Here is a 16196-nt window from a genome sequence, read left to right on the forward strand (position 1 = left end):
AGTGATGGAAACGTCCTATACGATGTCTGTGGGCGGTCACACAACTGTATACATCTGTCAAATTTCATCAAATTATAAGCTTAAAAATTTATAGTATGTCAATTTCACCTACGTAAAGCTGACAAAAATATATTCTTGCAAAAAGTTCGAGGCATTTTTCAAAATGTTCCACTGGTATTTTTAAGTAAAAGGAGAAAGATGCTTTCTCTGAGAATTGGATGAAGCAATGGAGTTTATCCATCAACTATATTTCTCTTTTCATTTCATACATTCCATGTATCAGGGAGAAAGAGAAACAAAGGAAGACAAATATTTATTGCTAATAACGAAGAACAAACGACTGTCCTGTGTGGCAGGTACCCGAAACACCTGGGAGTTTGAGCGGATTCGGGAGGGGTGCCCTAAGGGTAACAAATCTGGCTGGCCAGCACCCTGGGAAGGAGACACCTGTCCCACGTGCTCAAAACCGCAGCAACCTGCCCTCCCCCCTCCTGCAGACCCCCCCATCAGTCTCAGTTCAGTTCACACTGCCTCATTTCCTCCCTCTGTCCCCTTCTCTCCACTCCCACTATGTCTCTGCTATCCTTTCTCGGACCCTCATAGCCCAAGAGCCTGAACTGCTGCACAAAGATTACTATAAAATGACACTGTGGGGTTTTATCTGATTAAAAATTAATAAACGGTCTTTGTTGTTTCCTTCATCTTCTACAAAGGAAACAAAAATCACCAGTATTACTACCACCTAGAGAGAACTGTTAATATTCTGGTGTTTAATCTTTCCTACCTGTTACGTATAATGCAATACGGCTTTAACATGCACTCAACACACACAAACTGATCAATTAGGCACCCCAAATTGACAGGTAACCACGGGAAGTCCAAAAGCAACAAAATATATAATTCTTGCCTTCAAAGAGGCTTATAAACTAAGAGGAAAAAAACTACAAACTTCAGGAAAATGAATTTGTGTCCATTTTTGTGGGCAAAACTCAGTTTCAAAATCACGGAAATAAAAATGTAGTCATGAGTGGATTTAGAGAAAAGATCTTCAGAGGGTATTTGTCACCAAAACTGGAGTAACACCATACTTATTTTCCTTTTTCAACACTTACTATATAGTGTGCCCACTTCTCCGTGTATTAAACAATTTTTTCAAAACCACTGGAACCAGTCTTCCTGCCTCTGGTCTCATCCACCTCCAGACTACCTTTACACAAGATTCTTTCATCCATCCATCCATCCAGTTAACAAAAACACGAGGCACTATTCTCACTTCAAAGCAGTGAACAAAACATAATTCACTTCTTGCCTCAGAAAACTTGAAAAACTTCCCAATGCCAGATTCCCAGGCCCCAGGCGCAGAGACTTTGATTTGGGTCTGGAATAGAGGCCAGGGATCTGCATTTTTCCTGATGCAGTGGCCTGTAGGCGATGCTTTGAGAAATGCTGGCCTCAAGTATCAGCTCCAAGCTAATGAGGCTGGCACTGACGCCCTCCCATGAGCTCACCACAGCCTGCCCTCGGACATTTCTCACCACCTCCCACCTTCGTGTGCTCCGTGCTCCACACAAACCCAACTGCTTTCTTTATCTGTCTTGCGCACAATTTTCACTACCTGGAAATGCCCTTCACCCTAGGCATTTCTTATCCAGAAGCTCTTCAGAGTTCAAATGCCCTCTTACTCTCAAACTCCTGCTTTGCCTACCCAGCTAGGAATAAAACTGAATGCCTATAGCACCATACCTACACATCTTACGACACATGTACCTTCTCACTGGTGTTCGACGTTCTTCCCTACCACAGGGAAACTCCTGAGAACAGCATCCAAATCCCAGTTACCTCTGCCTCCCAGGTGCCTGGCCATTCTTGGCCCACAACAAGCACTCAAATTAGAGTTAGGGAATTGAAGGGAGACACCAAACATTGATCAAACACCCTATTCCTATGTTATTATTCCCTTTCCTCCCTACCTGACTCCTTCTCTTAGCTTTTTCCTTTGCTAATGTCATTTTAAACTTAACAGTGATTACCTCCGGGGATGAGGGAACATTCTACATGGCGTGCCATTAACATTTGGATTTTTACACAAAGAATATTAGTTTTGACAGCAGAAAAAAAAAAAAAAAAAAAAGAAAAATTCTTTTAACTTCAAAATGACTGAGAAAGTGCTGGCAATGGGACCTGGTGGGGAAGTACTTGTACTCGCAACAGTCTCTCCCTACTTCTCATACTGACCCCATGTTATGGGGAATGGAACCTCCATAAAAGAAACTGTCTTCTCAGTTGCCTAAGGAAGCAATCAAATATCGCCCTGTCCACCAAGCCCCATACACATACCAACACAGCACCCTGGAAATCATCAGCACTGTTATTTTAGGTCTTTTATGCCGTTATGACAGATAAAGATAGCCCGACTGTCTTCAGTGAGGCAACAGTGCACAGTACACAGCTCCAACTGTCTTCCAATTAAATGCTGCATAAAACGCGCACCTAAGATAGTAAATGTTCATAAGGAAACCCCTCCATACACTGTAATACTAATCTCTCGTAATGAATTTTGAATACATTATTTAACATATAAAAAACAGAAATATACGTCAGAAGATTACTGCATACCTGTGGGTTTTCCAAACGTTTTAAATATTCTTCAAATGACCCTTCTATAAACTGCAAAAAGAGAAAAAAGTCTATTACAAATACATCGAAGCAAAAGTTAATCTCTTCACTGTGAATTACTGAATTTTTACACAAACCTTGGATACATCAGTAATACCAAAATATATCGATTATATATACACACATGCACAGATCAAATCTAATTATGAAAATATATACAAATCATTAAGAAAACATCATAAACATACAAAAGAATTTAAAGAAGGAAACACTGTCCGGAAACATTTCCTGGACAGGACGTGGCTGGGCACAGGGACAGCGTCTTGAGGAAGTGCTGGACAGCACTGCGCTGGGAAGACAGGAGCCACCTGGCCAGCAGGGGCAGGGCCACTCGGTGCGGTGGGCGCAGTGAGAGAGGAACGCGACTGCCACCTATTCACAGAGGGCCTGGAGCCCAGGCAGGACTATCAGACTGAGGGAGAAGACAGTTCAAGGTCCCAGCAGGTGACGCTGTAAACAGAGAAATTACATGATAGAAGCAGCACTTAAAGACTAACCTGGTAATGGCCAATGCTTAGAAGAGAATTAAAGACAGATGCACTAGCTAAGAAATATTAGTTTACTAACAGCTATGAATATTCATCCTCTCTTAGGTCAGTTCTACTAAAAACAAGGACGAGAACTAATAATGCTAAAGATCTTTTGAAGAATCAACAAGATTTTTCTCATATGGCCTGCTTCATTGTTCCTTTAACATATAAAAAAAAATTGAGTTTATTCAAGCTATATAATGTTTGTTGCTTTTCTCATAGCGATTCCACTAATTTAACTGAAAGATCTAAAAAGACATTTGTCTGAAACACCAAATTCAATTTTATTTAAATTAGTTAATTTAACAAAGTGATACACTTAAAACCATTAAAATACACTACCCGGTCTATAAAAATCTTTTAAATGCCCATGGATTTTTTTAAGATGGAGATTAATTCCTTTATAGATTGTATACTGTCAAATTTCCAAAAAGTATCCTAAGTTTCAACACAGACTTGTAATAAAATAGCCACATATTTCAAATATCCCACCAATCAGAGGCTACTGTTGTGTATTAGTTGATTATCTATAGACTTAAAAAAAATAAAACCACCCCACAGAACCATTTAAAGTTGCAAAAGACCTAAGCCGTGTTCTGACACAAGCCTGCATCCAATCTGAGATTCTCCTTTCTAACCAGAAAGTATTCATCGAGGCCCCAACTAACCATGGTCAGTAAACAGGCACACCCTTCTTCCCATGAGAGTCTTTTCCAATTCTGGCCAATAGAAACTGTTAGAAGTATTCATTATAAGGAAAGCAAAACTTCCCCCTTGGAACTTTCAACCTCAGATCACACCTCCTGAGACTGTAGAGCTAAATAAATATATGCAAAGCACTTAAAACAATGCCTGCTGGCACACAGTAAATGCTCAACCAATGTTAGCAATTTCCACTGTTGTCAACAGTAGCCAATAACAGTAATAACTAATTCACCTGTAATTTCTTCAAATACTCAAGGACCACTCCACTCCACTCCCCTGCTATAATACTCTCTTATCTAGCCTCCACACTACCAGCTTTTTTTAATAAAACAAGTTTTCAAATCTCCTGATCAAGCAGGTACCTCTCCTTCCTGGAATATATTACTGTCCATCTTATAACATGACACCCAGAAAAATGTCACCAGTAATAAAATTTTGCTTGAAAATAGGAACTCCAACCCAAGAACACATCTAAACACTATTTACCTATTAAGTCTTGGAATTGAGTTATATGCAAAGTGTCAATGTTCTTCTGGCAGTCAACGGGGGGAAAATACCATTGAAAGTTGTCAGATGATAATTCTAGCTCATAAAACCAATGACTAGTAAATCCTATAAGGCTTTCAATGTAAAATGAAAATAGGTCACTGTGGCATTATTTCACAGTCTACTACACACTACTGAGAAAATTACAGTAAGTTGATATTCTGTTAACTACTAATTAACTATACTACATTCTATTAACTACTAATCATTATTTACATAATTACAATGTTCTGATAGGTAGTTCACAATGATGAACACTGAAAATTAAAAATTTATAAATGCCTCCTGATAAAATCAAAGGCTCAACTCTAGCTATGCTCAGCGTATTTCTTATACCCTAAGTGTGCAATTTTTACAATTCACATGGGGTCACCAATCACGGAAAACTGTTAACCACAACACCCTACTCCCTGATCACAGCAGACAAAGCTCACTCGTAATACGCAAAGGTCCTGCCCAAGTCATCCTTCCAGCCTCCACAGCTCAGTGACCCATCTGTCACAGAAGCTTTCTAAATGTCTGAATAAATGAATACCACAAAATGGCCTTTAAAAAAAAAAAAAATCACAGCTCGTTGCTGCGTGCGGGCTTTCTCTAGTTGCAGTGAGCGGGGGCTACTCTTCATTGCGGTTTGCGGGCTTCTCATTGCGGTGGCCTTTCTTGTGGTGCAGCACGGGCTCTAGGCACGCGGGCTTCAGTAGTTGTGGCACGAGGGCTCAGTAGTTGTGGCGCACGGGCTTAGTTGCTCTGCGGCATGTGGGATCTTCCCGGACCAGGGCTCGAACCCGTGTCCCCTGCCTTGGCAGGCGGATTCTTAACCACTGTGTCACCAGGGAAGCCCAGCAGTTCTTTTTTATAAGGGTTATTTTCAAAACCTGCATTAAGATCCAACCCGTGAAATTCCCACTAGACCATTCTAAAGGCTAAAATGCAAATATAAGTCAAGACACCATTACACGTTTAAAATTATGAATTACCGCTTCAAATTTCTCTCGGTTCTCTCGAAGATAATGAATACAGGCCATTCTGACTTCAACATGGCGAGACTGAGAGTGCAGCACCTGCAAAGGAAAGAGCAGTACACCATCAAGCACTTTGTTAGAAGATTCAAGCTACGACCTAGTGCCTTCTTTCACACCCAACATAACCTCACAACTAGCAGACATCAGTCTCCCTTTCCCTTTCTATCATTTCTAGCTCTTTATTCATTCCCACCTCTTCCACTAACCAGAGAGATGACACGACACATACAAACAGCAGTACTTCTTAAGCCAGATGTCACTCTATGAAGAGCTTATTACCATTTCTCCTTTAAGTCACTGAAATCACTCCTTTGGGGAAATCTTTGTAAACTTAAGTCACTTTCCTCTCCCGGCCAGCCCTCTACTATAACTTTGCTCTTCACAAAGCAAGGCTGACAGAATTCCTGCAGTGCGGTGCTTAGCCTCATCCTGTGCTTGTGGCAAAAGAGAACAGACAGGCAACTTCCACAAAAATCGTCTTTGAGGCTTTATGCCCGTAAGAGATAAATTTCTTTTTCCCGGTAATTCTGAACTATTTGTCTTATGTATAAATTTAAGTCCACCGTGGTTTCAGAAAAATTAAGGCGCTCATTCTTAAATCCTTTAGCTGTCAGGCTTACATGATTCTTGAAAGGACATCCCGGGAGCAACACACAGGATGCAAACGTGCCCCTGTGTGCTGTCATCCCAACAGCCTTGAAACTTGCCCTTTTGCCCCAAATCTTAAAGCACCACCTGAAATAAGTCATACTACAAAGGTGATCCAAATCCTCCCATTTTGTAGCCTCTGTTTTCTTCTGTTAAACAACTAGTTCAACAAAAGAATAACTTACTGGCATTTTGTCTCTTACTAAAAGTCTAAAGCTTTGGTTTGAAACCCTCTGGCTAGTCTCCAATACTTTAACTACCACGCTAAAAAGAGTAGATTATTTTTTTTTTCTATTACTAGGTGTCTCAAACGAAGGTGTTCCTGGTACTCCACAAGGTCAAGGTAGGAGGAAAAAAAAGCTGACATATAAAATAATCACATCTCAAACTACTGTCAAGGCTTCTTGAGAATTTCTATTATTATAAAGTAACTTTAAGAGTTATAGTTCCAATTGAGTGATTCTCCCTTATGTTCAGGGCGAGCAGAGCATTCAGGAAAAGGGAAGCTCCAGCTGCACATTCTACAGGTCACTGTGGGCAACAGCCAGGGCTCATGTATACCCACAGAAGCAAAGGCACAACTGTTTAGACAGCTAGCAGGTCCCTGCACACTGAGACACACTGAAGATGCACTAGCTGAGGTGAGCAATGAACTTGTCTTCAGCATAGTAGCTGGTTTTCAGCTTAACAGAGTATGCCGACATTGTTGTCTTAGGTACTACAGAAAAGCATCCTTACATATTCTAAGCTTCCAGCACTGAAGGACCGCCCAAATAGTAATAGATTTGAGTAGTAGAAAAAACAACCACCACACAATTTTTTTGCCAATTCAACAAATGACATTTAGCAACACTTCCTTCACAGAAGCTATGCTAGACACTATTATGAATCAACGTATTAGTCTGAGTAAACCACAGTGGCATCCGATAGGGCTTTCCTGCCATTAGTAAAGTGGAGCTAGTCTTAAAGCCATTTACCTAGCAACAGGTGGCAGACATAAGTGAATAAAGCTTATTTTCCATCAAAAACAATGACAGGCATATCTCTTGTTTTTTCTCCTCTTTTAACAAAGATTTTATTAGCACATGAAATCTGAACCTGTTACTCAGAAGCAAAACTCTCAGCAACTTCCGATAAAGTGCGGGGTGCCGGGGCCTTACAAAGCCAAGCACTGTTAAGAGAAGCAAGGTTAAATGACAACTGTTTAAAAAGCATAATACTGTGCAAGTTCAAGGACACTCAGGAAGAATTCAAATGGTATGACAAATATCTTTGCAAATCATTATATACATGAAAATAAGCTAGAAATAGGAGGCTTTCCAATCTTTACTTAGGGCAGCCGGTGATAAACAGTGAGAAAGGCCGAGACACACTGCTTCTCCAAGTCCTCTAAGAGCGCCCTATTTTTAGCTCTAGGGCCACAGAGCTGATTCAGGTCAGGCCTCCTGTAGGCCCACGTCCAGAACTGTAAAAAGGGAAGGGCCTATCTAAATCAGGTAATTTGGAGGGAAAGACTCCTGCTAATTCAAGTCTCTCCCTCTCCATTCCCCCCGCCAAAGGCCACCATTTAGATTACTTACTGCGACTCCTTGTTAGAAATTATAATTATTTTGATATTATTGGAGAAATCGTTGGCAAAAAAGTAAATCCTCTGTACACATTTTTAAAGGGCAGGCTGAGGCTGCTGTTACTGTCCTCTGCCTCCCCCTGCAACGCACACACTGCCTTTGGCCATGAAGGCTATTATTACCTTTGGTCCTGTCTACTGAACAACTGAGCTGCCCCCAAGAGTCACAGTATTAAGCTTTCTAAAAGCTCAGTATACTAAAAGTCAGAATCACCTACTTGGAAGGGACAGTCCCTTATGCCTAACTTAAATCCCATCACAATAAGATACAATAAAATGTGTTAGCTGACGTTAGCAATGAGTTCTTAGTGTAACCAGCTAGCTCTTGTTCCTTTCTACTTAAAAATAGAGATTCTCTATAATCAAGTTTGCCAATTATCTACAGCATGTACTACCGAAACCAGACACACCTTTCTACTTCAACATAAACGAGGATGTAGATAATCCAACTCCAAATAAGCACCGTACTTCCCTTATTTCGATTTGTTTCCACCTCCTTCCTTACCGAATTCTTGCTAGAGCTAACAATATGTATCAGTAGGGACTGAATTCACTTCCACCTCTTCCTTCTGCTTCTGGAGGTGCTAAGGGGTCCAGGGAGGCTGAGGCAGAGGCAGCAGGACAGATGGAGATCCAGGAAACTCACGAATGGGACAGACTGTTTACCTACTGATAGTAAAGACTGGGATGTGTTTGTGTGAACAAATCCCAAAGCAACATTAGAACATTCTAAAATTCTAAAAGTAAGAGACATCTACTGAACTAAAAAAGAGCTCGATTTGGGAAGCTTTGCGAAGAATGTTTGAATGACAATGCCTGCAACAAAATGCAAAGGTTTGCACCTTTGCTAAATCAATTTCTTGTTTAAAAAAAAAAAGATGTTATGCTACTAATGTGAAAACGAGGGCCTTTGGAAAATAAATGGCTGACCTTTGGATGTTGAAAAAAAATAAGAATAGACTGGTCTATAGATGTTAAGTAAAATATTTACTCACAAATAGAAATTTTGAAAGCTACTTAGCATTCAAAAAAGGTGAGAGAAAGAGAAACAGAAAAACTCCAAAGGCGGGGAGGAGACGGGAGGGGTGGACCTTAGGCCAAAGGAAAGCAAACTGTGAACGGTAGGAAATACACACCAGGGCAGTAACGTGAAACTTTTGTCCAACTATTTCAACAGCTATTTTTCAATACAAGATGGGTTTTGGTGACTGTATACCTACCAACTACAGTATTACTTAACAGGGAATAAGCTCTCTTACCAAAAAAAAAAAAAAAAAAATCAGAAACATCCTCCCAAGAACTGTGTTAGAAAGTGATTTTCAGCATTAAGGGGGAAAAATTCGGCCAAGGGCCTAAAGAACCCCAGATAAACCCTTCCTTCCTACCACCAACTCCAAAACAAACTTTTTTTAAAAGTCAATTATTTTTAGTACACCTACACTGCCTTGCAGAGCATTAAAAAAAAGAGTGGAATCTGCTCAAAGACAATTCTTTGCAAACATTCTACGTTTTCCAAAGTCTGGCTTTCCCAAACTGTACATTTTCCCCCTTCTGATTCAGGCGGACATCGGCGGGCTCGGCTACCCCCCGTTCCAAAGTCCAGCAACAGGAAAAAAAATCATGTTCCGCGAGTCAAGTCTGGTGCACCACCTCCTCTAAGAAACATTCGGTTTACTGGTGGGACCGCTGTGCTTATAAAACCAAGAGGAGGGGAAAAGAACATTTCGCCCAGTCGCCAGCCATCAAGCAAGGGTACAAGGCTCTCCGCAGGCCTCACGGGCTGGCCTCAACTCATTACCTCTTCGCCAGGAGGGACGACACCCAGATAATTTACAGGTTTTTAAGTTTCGATTTAGAGCTTCCAGACCCAGGGCAGCGTCCGGTTCCGGCCCGACAATGGGCCGCTGTGACGACTGCGGGGCCACGCGCAACCCGGGAGGTAGGCGGCCCGGCCCGCCCGCCGCTTCCCACCCGGCCCCGCCGCCTCCCCACGCCCGGCCCCCGCCCCATTACCTGCTCCGCCACGGCCCGGAACAGGCACGACCCGTCCTTGGCGACCAGTTTCCGATACAAGCCCAGTTTCCGCAGATAGGCGTCCATGGGCGTCGCGTCCTCCCGGGGCGCCGCGCCGCCCTGGTCGCCGCCGTCTGGGGCGCCGACGGCCGCCTCCATGTTGCCGGTCGCGCTGCAGGCCCGGCGCGGCGCGGGCTAGCCCCACATGGCCGCGCCGCCGGCTCCTCGACGCCCGGGCCTGGGGCGGGCGGCGGCTCGGGCTTGGGCTGGGCACGCGGCGGCGGCTGCAGGCGGCGGCCCGAGGCAGCGGTCCGCGCGCATAGGGGAGCCCTGCTTAATGCATGGCCAGGCGCACGCGGCCACCTCCCGAGGGCCCACGCGCCCAGGGGCAACGGGGGGGGAAATTCACGAAAACCCGAGAGCGAGGAGTCACTTCCCGGCGGCCTCGCCGCCCGGCTCAGCAACTGCGCCCGGGGGTCGCCGCCCCCACAAGTTTCCTTGTCCCGACCCGGCGGAGGCGAGGAAAGCCCCGCACCCGAGCGCGCGCGGGGCCGGCTCAGGTGAAGCGAGGCCTGCGGCTCCAACACCGGGAACCGAGGAAGCCGAAAGAGAAAGACGCGGCCTTTCGTCTCCGCACCTCGCAGGAGGGCGCCGGAGGGGCGGGGAGCGGGCGGGGGCGCCCAGCGGAGGGCAGCACCCTCGCAGCCCAGATTTTGTTTTCGCTTTCGGCCAGACAGCGGAGAGGACGGCGGGAGGTGTAGTTTGGACAGCGGCAGGAAGTCGGCCTGCGGCGGGCGGGGACGCGCGGCCGGCCTACCCGGGGGAGGCGCCCGGGAGGCACGGGGACTACAAGTCCCTACAGCGCGGGCGCCGCCGCCGCCGCCCGGAGCCGGCTTCGCGCTTCCCGGGCACAGCGTCCGCGAACAGGCCGGGGGGTCTCAGCCAGCCGACGCGCAGCAACCTGCGCGCACCGCCCCGCCCCGCCCCGCCCGGCCGGCCGCCCACTGCGCCGCGGGGCCGCGGGAAGTGCGCGCGCCCTGCGTGCGTGGAGTTACCAGGGACACTGAGGCTGCTGGGTCGGCCCTTTGTGTATTTCCAAACAGAGGGCGCACCTGTCTGCTCCCCTCCCCCCGGCCTCTTCTCCTGGCGTTTCCATGGAGGTGGCTTTAACGGCTTAAACAGAAAATAGAGCTAATTGGCGACGGTTCCTGGAACTGGCACCGTGCGGGGCGACACAGGCTGTGCATAAATCAACCGTGGCCTGCTGATTGCTATTAGAGATTAGATGTACAGCTCGTGCGCTATAGCAAGATGATGCCTTTGCCACAGACATTTTGGTTCACCGTGCCACTGTAGCTGCCCACCCCGGCACAAAGAGATGGTCGCCGGCCGGAAAAACTTAGATATTTTTTCATGAAAAATTCATCTCGTAATTGCTTGATAACGTGCTGGACTTACCCTGGGTTCCAGCAGTGCTTGCCGGAGGATTCCCGTTCAACTTCCCACCCCACGAAGTTGAATGACAATTTATGCTTTGGAACCTAGAATTTATCCAGCATGTTTTTGTGACACCAGAATTTTATTTTTACTAAAGTACAACAGCATCTGGTGTCCTAATCATTTAAAGACATGGTTAACCATAAAATCTACTCCAGCCTTGAGGCCATGGTGCGCCAGGATGGGGCTAGGGGCACTGGAGAGTTTCTGTAGGTTTAGACATGTGGTCAGACTCTGGAATGGGGGCAAGGCAGGCCAGATGGTGAGAGCCCAGTGCAAATTACTGAAAGTTCTATTTTAGAAATTTGTTTTCGGTACTTGGTGCAAACAAATGACTCCCATATTCACTTTTCCTTTGAACTTCTAAATTTGATTTCTTAAGGTTTAAAGATTCAATATCCAATTTTTTGTATTAGAGAATACAAAAGAAGTATTCTAAATGAATTTTCTTGTCCCATTATTAAATTTTGTACATTTTGTAGAGAAATAAACACTTCAGAATCACTTTTAGAAAAATCTAGTTTCAAATCAAACCTGTTGCTTTTCTTTCTTTAAAAATATATACGTTGCATATACTTCTCATTCCACTCAAAATGAATTACGCAGTATTGCTACTACCTACAACATGGCTTGCTTTTCTTTTTTTTTTAAATATGGCTTGCCTTATAAACCCACAGAGGAATTGAAAGTAAAGTGATATCTAAACTATAGAGCTTAAATATTGAATTCTTAAAATGAGTAGATTCTGTAGTATTAATAAGCAATAGACTTTCTGATATGCCAAAAGAAAACTATGCCTTTCCTAATATTTATGTTACTATTCCTTCAGTAAGAATTCTGAAGCTTATCTCATATTCAATATGTATTTATGGGAAATCTACTGTGTCTAGCATGCTAAGATTGCATTGCTAATTATCTTGAGGATATATTAGAAACGTATTTCCAGGGGCTTCACGTTTGAAAATTTATCAAACCTTACTTTGTACTTGAAATGTTCATGATTACATTTGCTCAAATTTTTTTAGAAGTCATTCAAAAAGCTTTGCTCACTTTTTATATGCACAATAATTTCATTTTGAGTGGCTAACAGTGTTTCAAGCATATTTTCCATTTTAAGCCTTATCTATATTTTAATCTTATTTAAATGTGCTTACATACATATATTTTTAATAACGTACGTAACATCACCATTTTCTAAAGCCCCCAAATTCCTTTGAAATACTTTGAAAAGGAAACCAAATACCTCATTAACACTACAATGTCTCTATTTTCCATTGCAAAAATGTAATTCACTGATAATAGTATAATCAAATGGATGTGATCATTTAAGTATTCTGGTTGGCACTAAAGTTGACTTTTGATATTTTTTACAATGAACTATTAAATACTAAGAAAACAGAGGCCTTTATCAGAATTCATTACAATTCTTTGTTATCTTGTAAAAATGTGGTTTGTTATCAAAAGTATTAGAAGAATAACACATTTCCAGTCTTTTCTACACATGAGGTCTTGGCAAAATTACTTATTATCCTCACTCTTACTGAATGAGTGCAGAACAGCCTCACTCGAAACTGGCTGCTTTGGGTTCCAAAATTAGAAGTAAAACACCTGTTGTATCTGACCCTGGGCCTGTTTAAGGAAATCCTTTAGGTATTTTGAGACCTGATCCAAGACAGACCCTCTGTATGCCAAATCCCCAAATATAGCTCACTGTTTAGGCAATGTTAAAGGATCCTATGACTTTAAACTGGACCAATACTTACAGAAATTCACTTGCTTTCAAATTCACTTGTTGACATTAACCTCTGAAACTTTTCAAGAAACCACATCTGATTGACAATGTTCGCTCTGAGGAAGCCATTTCTGATTAGCAAAAGTGAAGAACAGACATTTTAATCAAATATAACCTGAAGGATTCAATGCTCCTTAGAACCTAACGGAATTAAAGTCATCTCATGCAAATGTGTCGACTTTTTTTCTTGTACACAGTTAAATACCGCAAGTCCGTTTGTTTGCTCTGACACACTTTGGAGATAACTGTATCCGGTGGAATTTTTTTGTTCTAAAAAATGGTAGATTTTCCGCAGTTTTTTTTCCAATAACAGGTTAGGTGTTATGGTAGCCAGCCTCAAAGATGGCCCCCAATGATCCCTACCTCCTGGTATTCACGCTCCTGTGTAATTGCCTCCACCTTATAGCAAGATTGGTCTGCTTGATCAATAGAGTAGAGCAAAAGTGATGGTACATCATGGCTGAAATTAGGTAATAAGAGACCCTTTTGGCATTTTGGTGTTCTCTTACACTCCCTCTCTTGTGGGGGACTCTGGTGGAAGCTGGTTGCTATGGGTCCTGGACAAACTTACAGAGAAGTTCTCTTGGTGGGGAACTGGAGCCTCAGGCAACTGCCATGTGAGTCACCTTTGAAGTGACTCCTCCAACCCAGTCAAGCTTTCAGACGACTGCAACCTCATGAGAAACCCTGAGCCGGAACCGTCCAGCCAAAGTCTGAGATGCTTTTTTTTTTTTTTCCCTGACCGGAGGTTGAACCTGGGCCCCGCCAGTGAAAGCATGGAGTCCTAACCACTGGACCACCAGGGAATTCCCCAAGTCTGAGATTCTTAATTCTGAGATTCTGAGATTCTTGACCTCAGAAACTATGTGAGATAATAAATGTTTGTTGTGTTAAGCTCCTAAATTTTGGAATAATACAGCAATTAGTAAGTAATACAGATATAACACTCCATTGTTTCTCTTTACTAGGTAGACATAGAACGTATGTCAATAATTCATGAAAATAACCACTAATTTAATATCCTTAGTGGTTTTACTATTTCTCTAAGTAAAGTTGCCGGTAAGTGGAATTTTTTTTAATCTATAAAATCCTTTACAAAAATAGAAAAACCTAAAATGTCCGGGCTTCATTGTCCCATAGCATTTTGGTTTGTTTTCTATAAAAATTAAAGTAATTAAATCCCACAAGAAACCTATTTTATGAAGAAAAGCCTATTTCTTTCAGATCCTATGTGCTAGGGACTGCTAACTGTCCTCCACTTTGCATTTTATTTCTCCTGAATATTAGCTGGATGGCCATGCACACATTTCCCAGCCTACCTTGGAACTAAATGTGACCACGTGACGATTGTAGGCCAATGAGATGTGAGCAGAATTGATGAGTTTGGGACTTCCCTGGTGGCGCAGTGATTAAGAATCTGCCTGCCAATGCAGGGGACACAGGTTTGATCCCTGGTCTGGGAAGATCCCATGTGCCGTGGAGCAACTAAGCCCGTGCGCCACAACTACTGAGCCTACGCTCTAGAGCCCGCGAGCCAGAACTACTGAGCCCACGTGCCACAACTACTGAAGCCCGCGTGCCTAGACTAGAGCGCATGCTCCACAACAAGAGAAGCCCCCGCAATGAGAAGCCCGTGCACCGCAGCAATGAATAATAGCCCCCGCTCGCGGCAACTAGAGAAAGCCCGCACACAGCAACAAACACCCAAAGCAACCAAAAATTAATTAATTAATTAATTTAAAAAAATAAAAATTTTTTTAAAAATTGATGAGTTTAACTTCCAGGTCATCTCCTTAAAGACAAAGCCTCCTGCCCTCAATAGTCTTTCCTGCTTCCTTTGGGCTCATTTGAAAACACGGTTGAAACAAAGCCAGCATTGATTACGAAGATAACACCCTAAGAGGACAGAGCAAGGAGATGAAGGAAACAGGGTCCCTGAATGCTTCAAGGCAATGAAGGCTTGGACTATTTTGTGAGAGAAAAATAAACTTATTTAACCAACCAGTTTTTGTTGTTGTTCTTGTTACAATTACTTAATCTATGTATTCTAGAATATTTTTCTTTCAATATTAAATAGGTAGTGGTATTTGGGGCCAAATAGAATTTATGTACAAGAGTTACATCCTTAGTTGCACAGAACATTTTTTTTTTTCTGGAAAGTTCAGAAAAAAAAATTTTTCCTGAAAATTTGGGAATCCCAAATGTTGAAGGACTTCCATAAAGGTTTTCTGATGTTATTTCAACCAATGACTTTCTTCATCACCAATCTGCATTCTCCTTCAGCTGCCACGTTGGCACTGTTGGCTACCTCCTCATTTTGAAACTCTCCTGGGCTTCAGGGGATGAACTAAGTAAGTGGAATCAAACTATGGTTTAGTTTATCTTAGCAGCTGTCACTTCCTTGTGAGGTCAGCACATTGCCATGCCCAAACTTGAAAGACTAAAAATCTCACAGTAGACTAAGGCTCTTACACAAACAGCTAGTCAGGGTCCACCATCTCTGCAAATAAACCCCACATATTTCCAGCCTTTTACCCTTGTTTCCACTACCATCTCTCAATTCCCACCCTGAGAAAACTCACAAAGTTGCCTTACAAGGAATTGACTTTAGCTCCCCAGTGTGGGATTGTAAACTCTTTGTAGATTTATGGAATTTAAGATTATCTTGTATTTCCCAAGTGACTAAGAATGTATTTGCTTTTGTGTATTCAGATTAGCAATTCAATAAACAGTCATTTAATATTTTCATGTATTTCCAATAAATCTCTCAATGAGAAAAATATTTAGAATGAAGATGTATAATTATGGAACCTGTAGTTGTGGCATAAGTATTTGGCCAAGACTGTGTGTCAGGTTATGCATCATATTTTTCTTTATAAACAAAGAATTGAAGAGAATGTAAATGTTCAACACTAGCAAATTGATTAACTACATTTTAATATGCACAAACAGGGGACTTCCCTGGTGGCGCAGTGGTTAAGAATCCATCTGCCAATGCAGGGGACACGGGTTCAATCCCTGGTCCGGGAAGATCCCACATGCCACGGAGCAACTAAGCCTGTGCGTCACAACTACTGAGCCTGTGCTCTAGAGCCCACGAGCCACAACTACTGAGCCTGTGCAGCACAACTACTGAGCCC

The 16196-nt window shown here is 42.9% G+C and overlaps 1 protein-coding gene across 3 annotated transcripts in view; it reads right to left on the reverse strand.

Moving 5' to 3' along the window:
- Positions 1-10002, reverse strand: part of OTUD4 (OTU deubiquitinase 4) — a 41815-nt gene extending 31813 nt beyond the window's left edge. For 2 of the 3 annotated variants that reach the window (XM_059922560.1, XM_059922559.1), the window contains exons 1-3: positions 9768-10002; positions 5435-5518; positions 2617-2667 (exon numbers count right to left, since the gene is read on the reverse strand). In XM_059922560.1, coding sequence (XP_059778543.1) covers positions 2617-2667; positions 5435-5518; positions 9768-9926 — 294 coding nt within the window. In that variant the 5' untranslated portion in view covers positions 9927-10002. The remainder of the gene's footprint in view (positions 1-2616; positions 2668-5434; positions 5519-9767) is intronic. The other variant, XM_059922558.1, reaches the window with a different exon arrangement.
- Between the last annotated feature and the right edge of the window lie 6194 nt (positions 10003-16196).

Source organism: Balaenoptera ricei, chromosome 5 (genome assembly GCF_028023285.1).
Source record: "Balaenoptera ricei isolate mBalRic1 chromosome 5, mBalRic1.hap2, whole genome shotgun sequence".
Taxonomy (NCBI): Eukaryota; Metazoa; Chordata; class Mammalia; order Artiodactyla; family Balaenopteridae; genus Balaenoptera; species Balaenoptera ricei.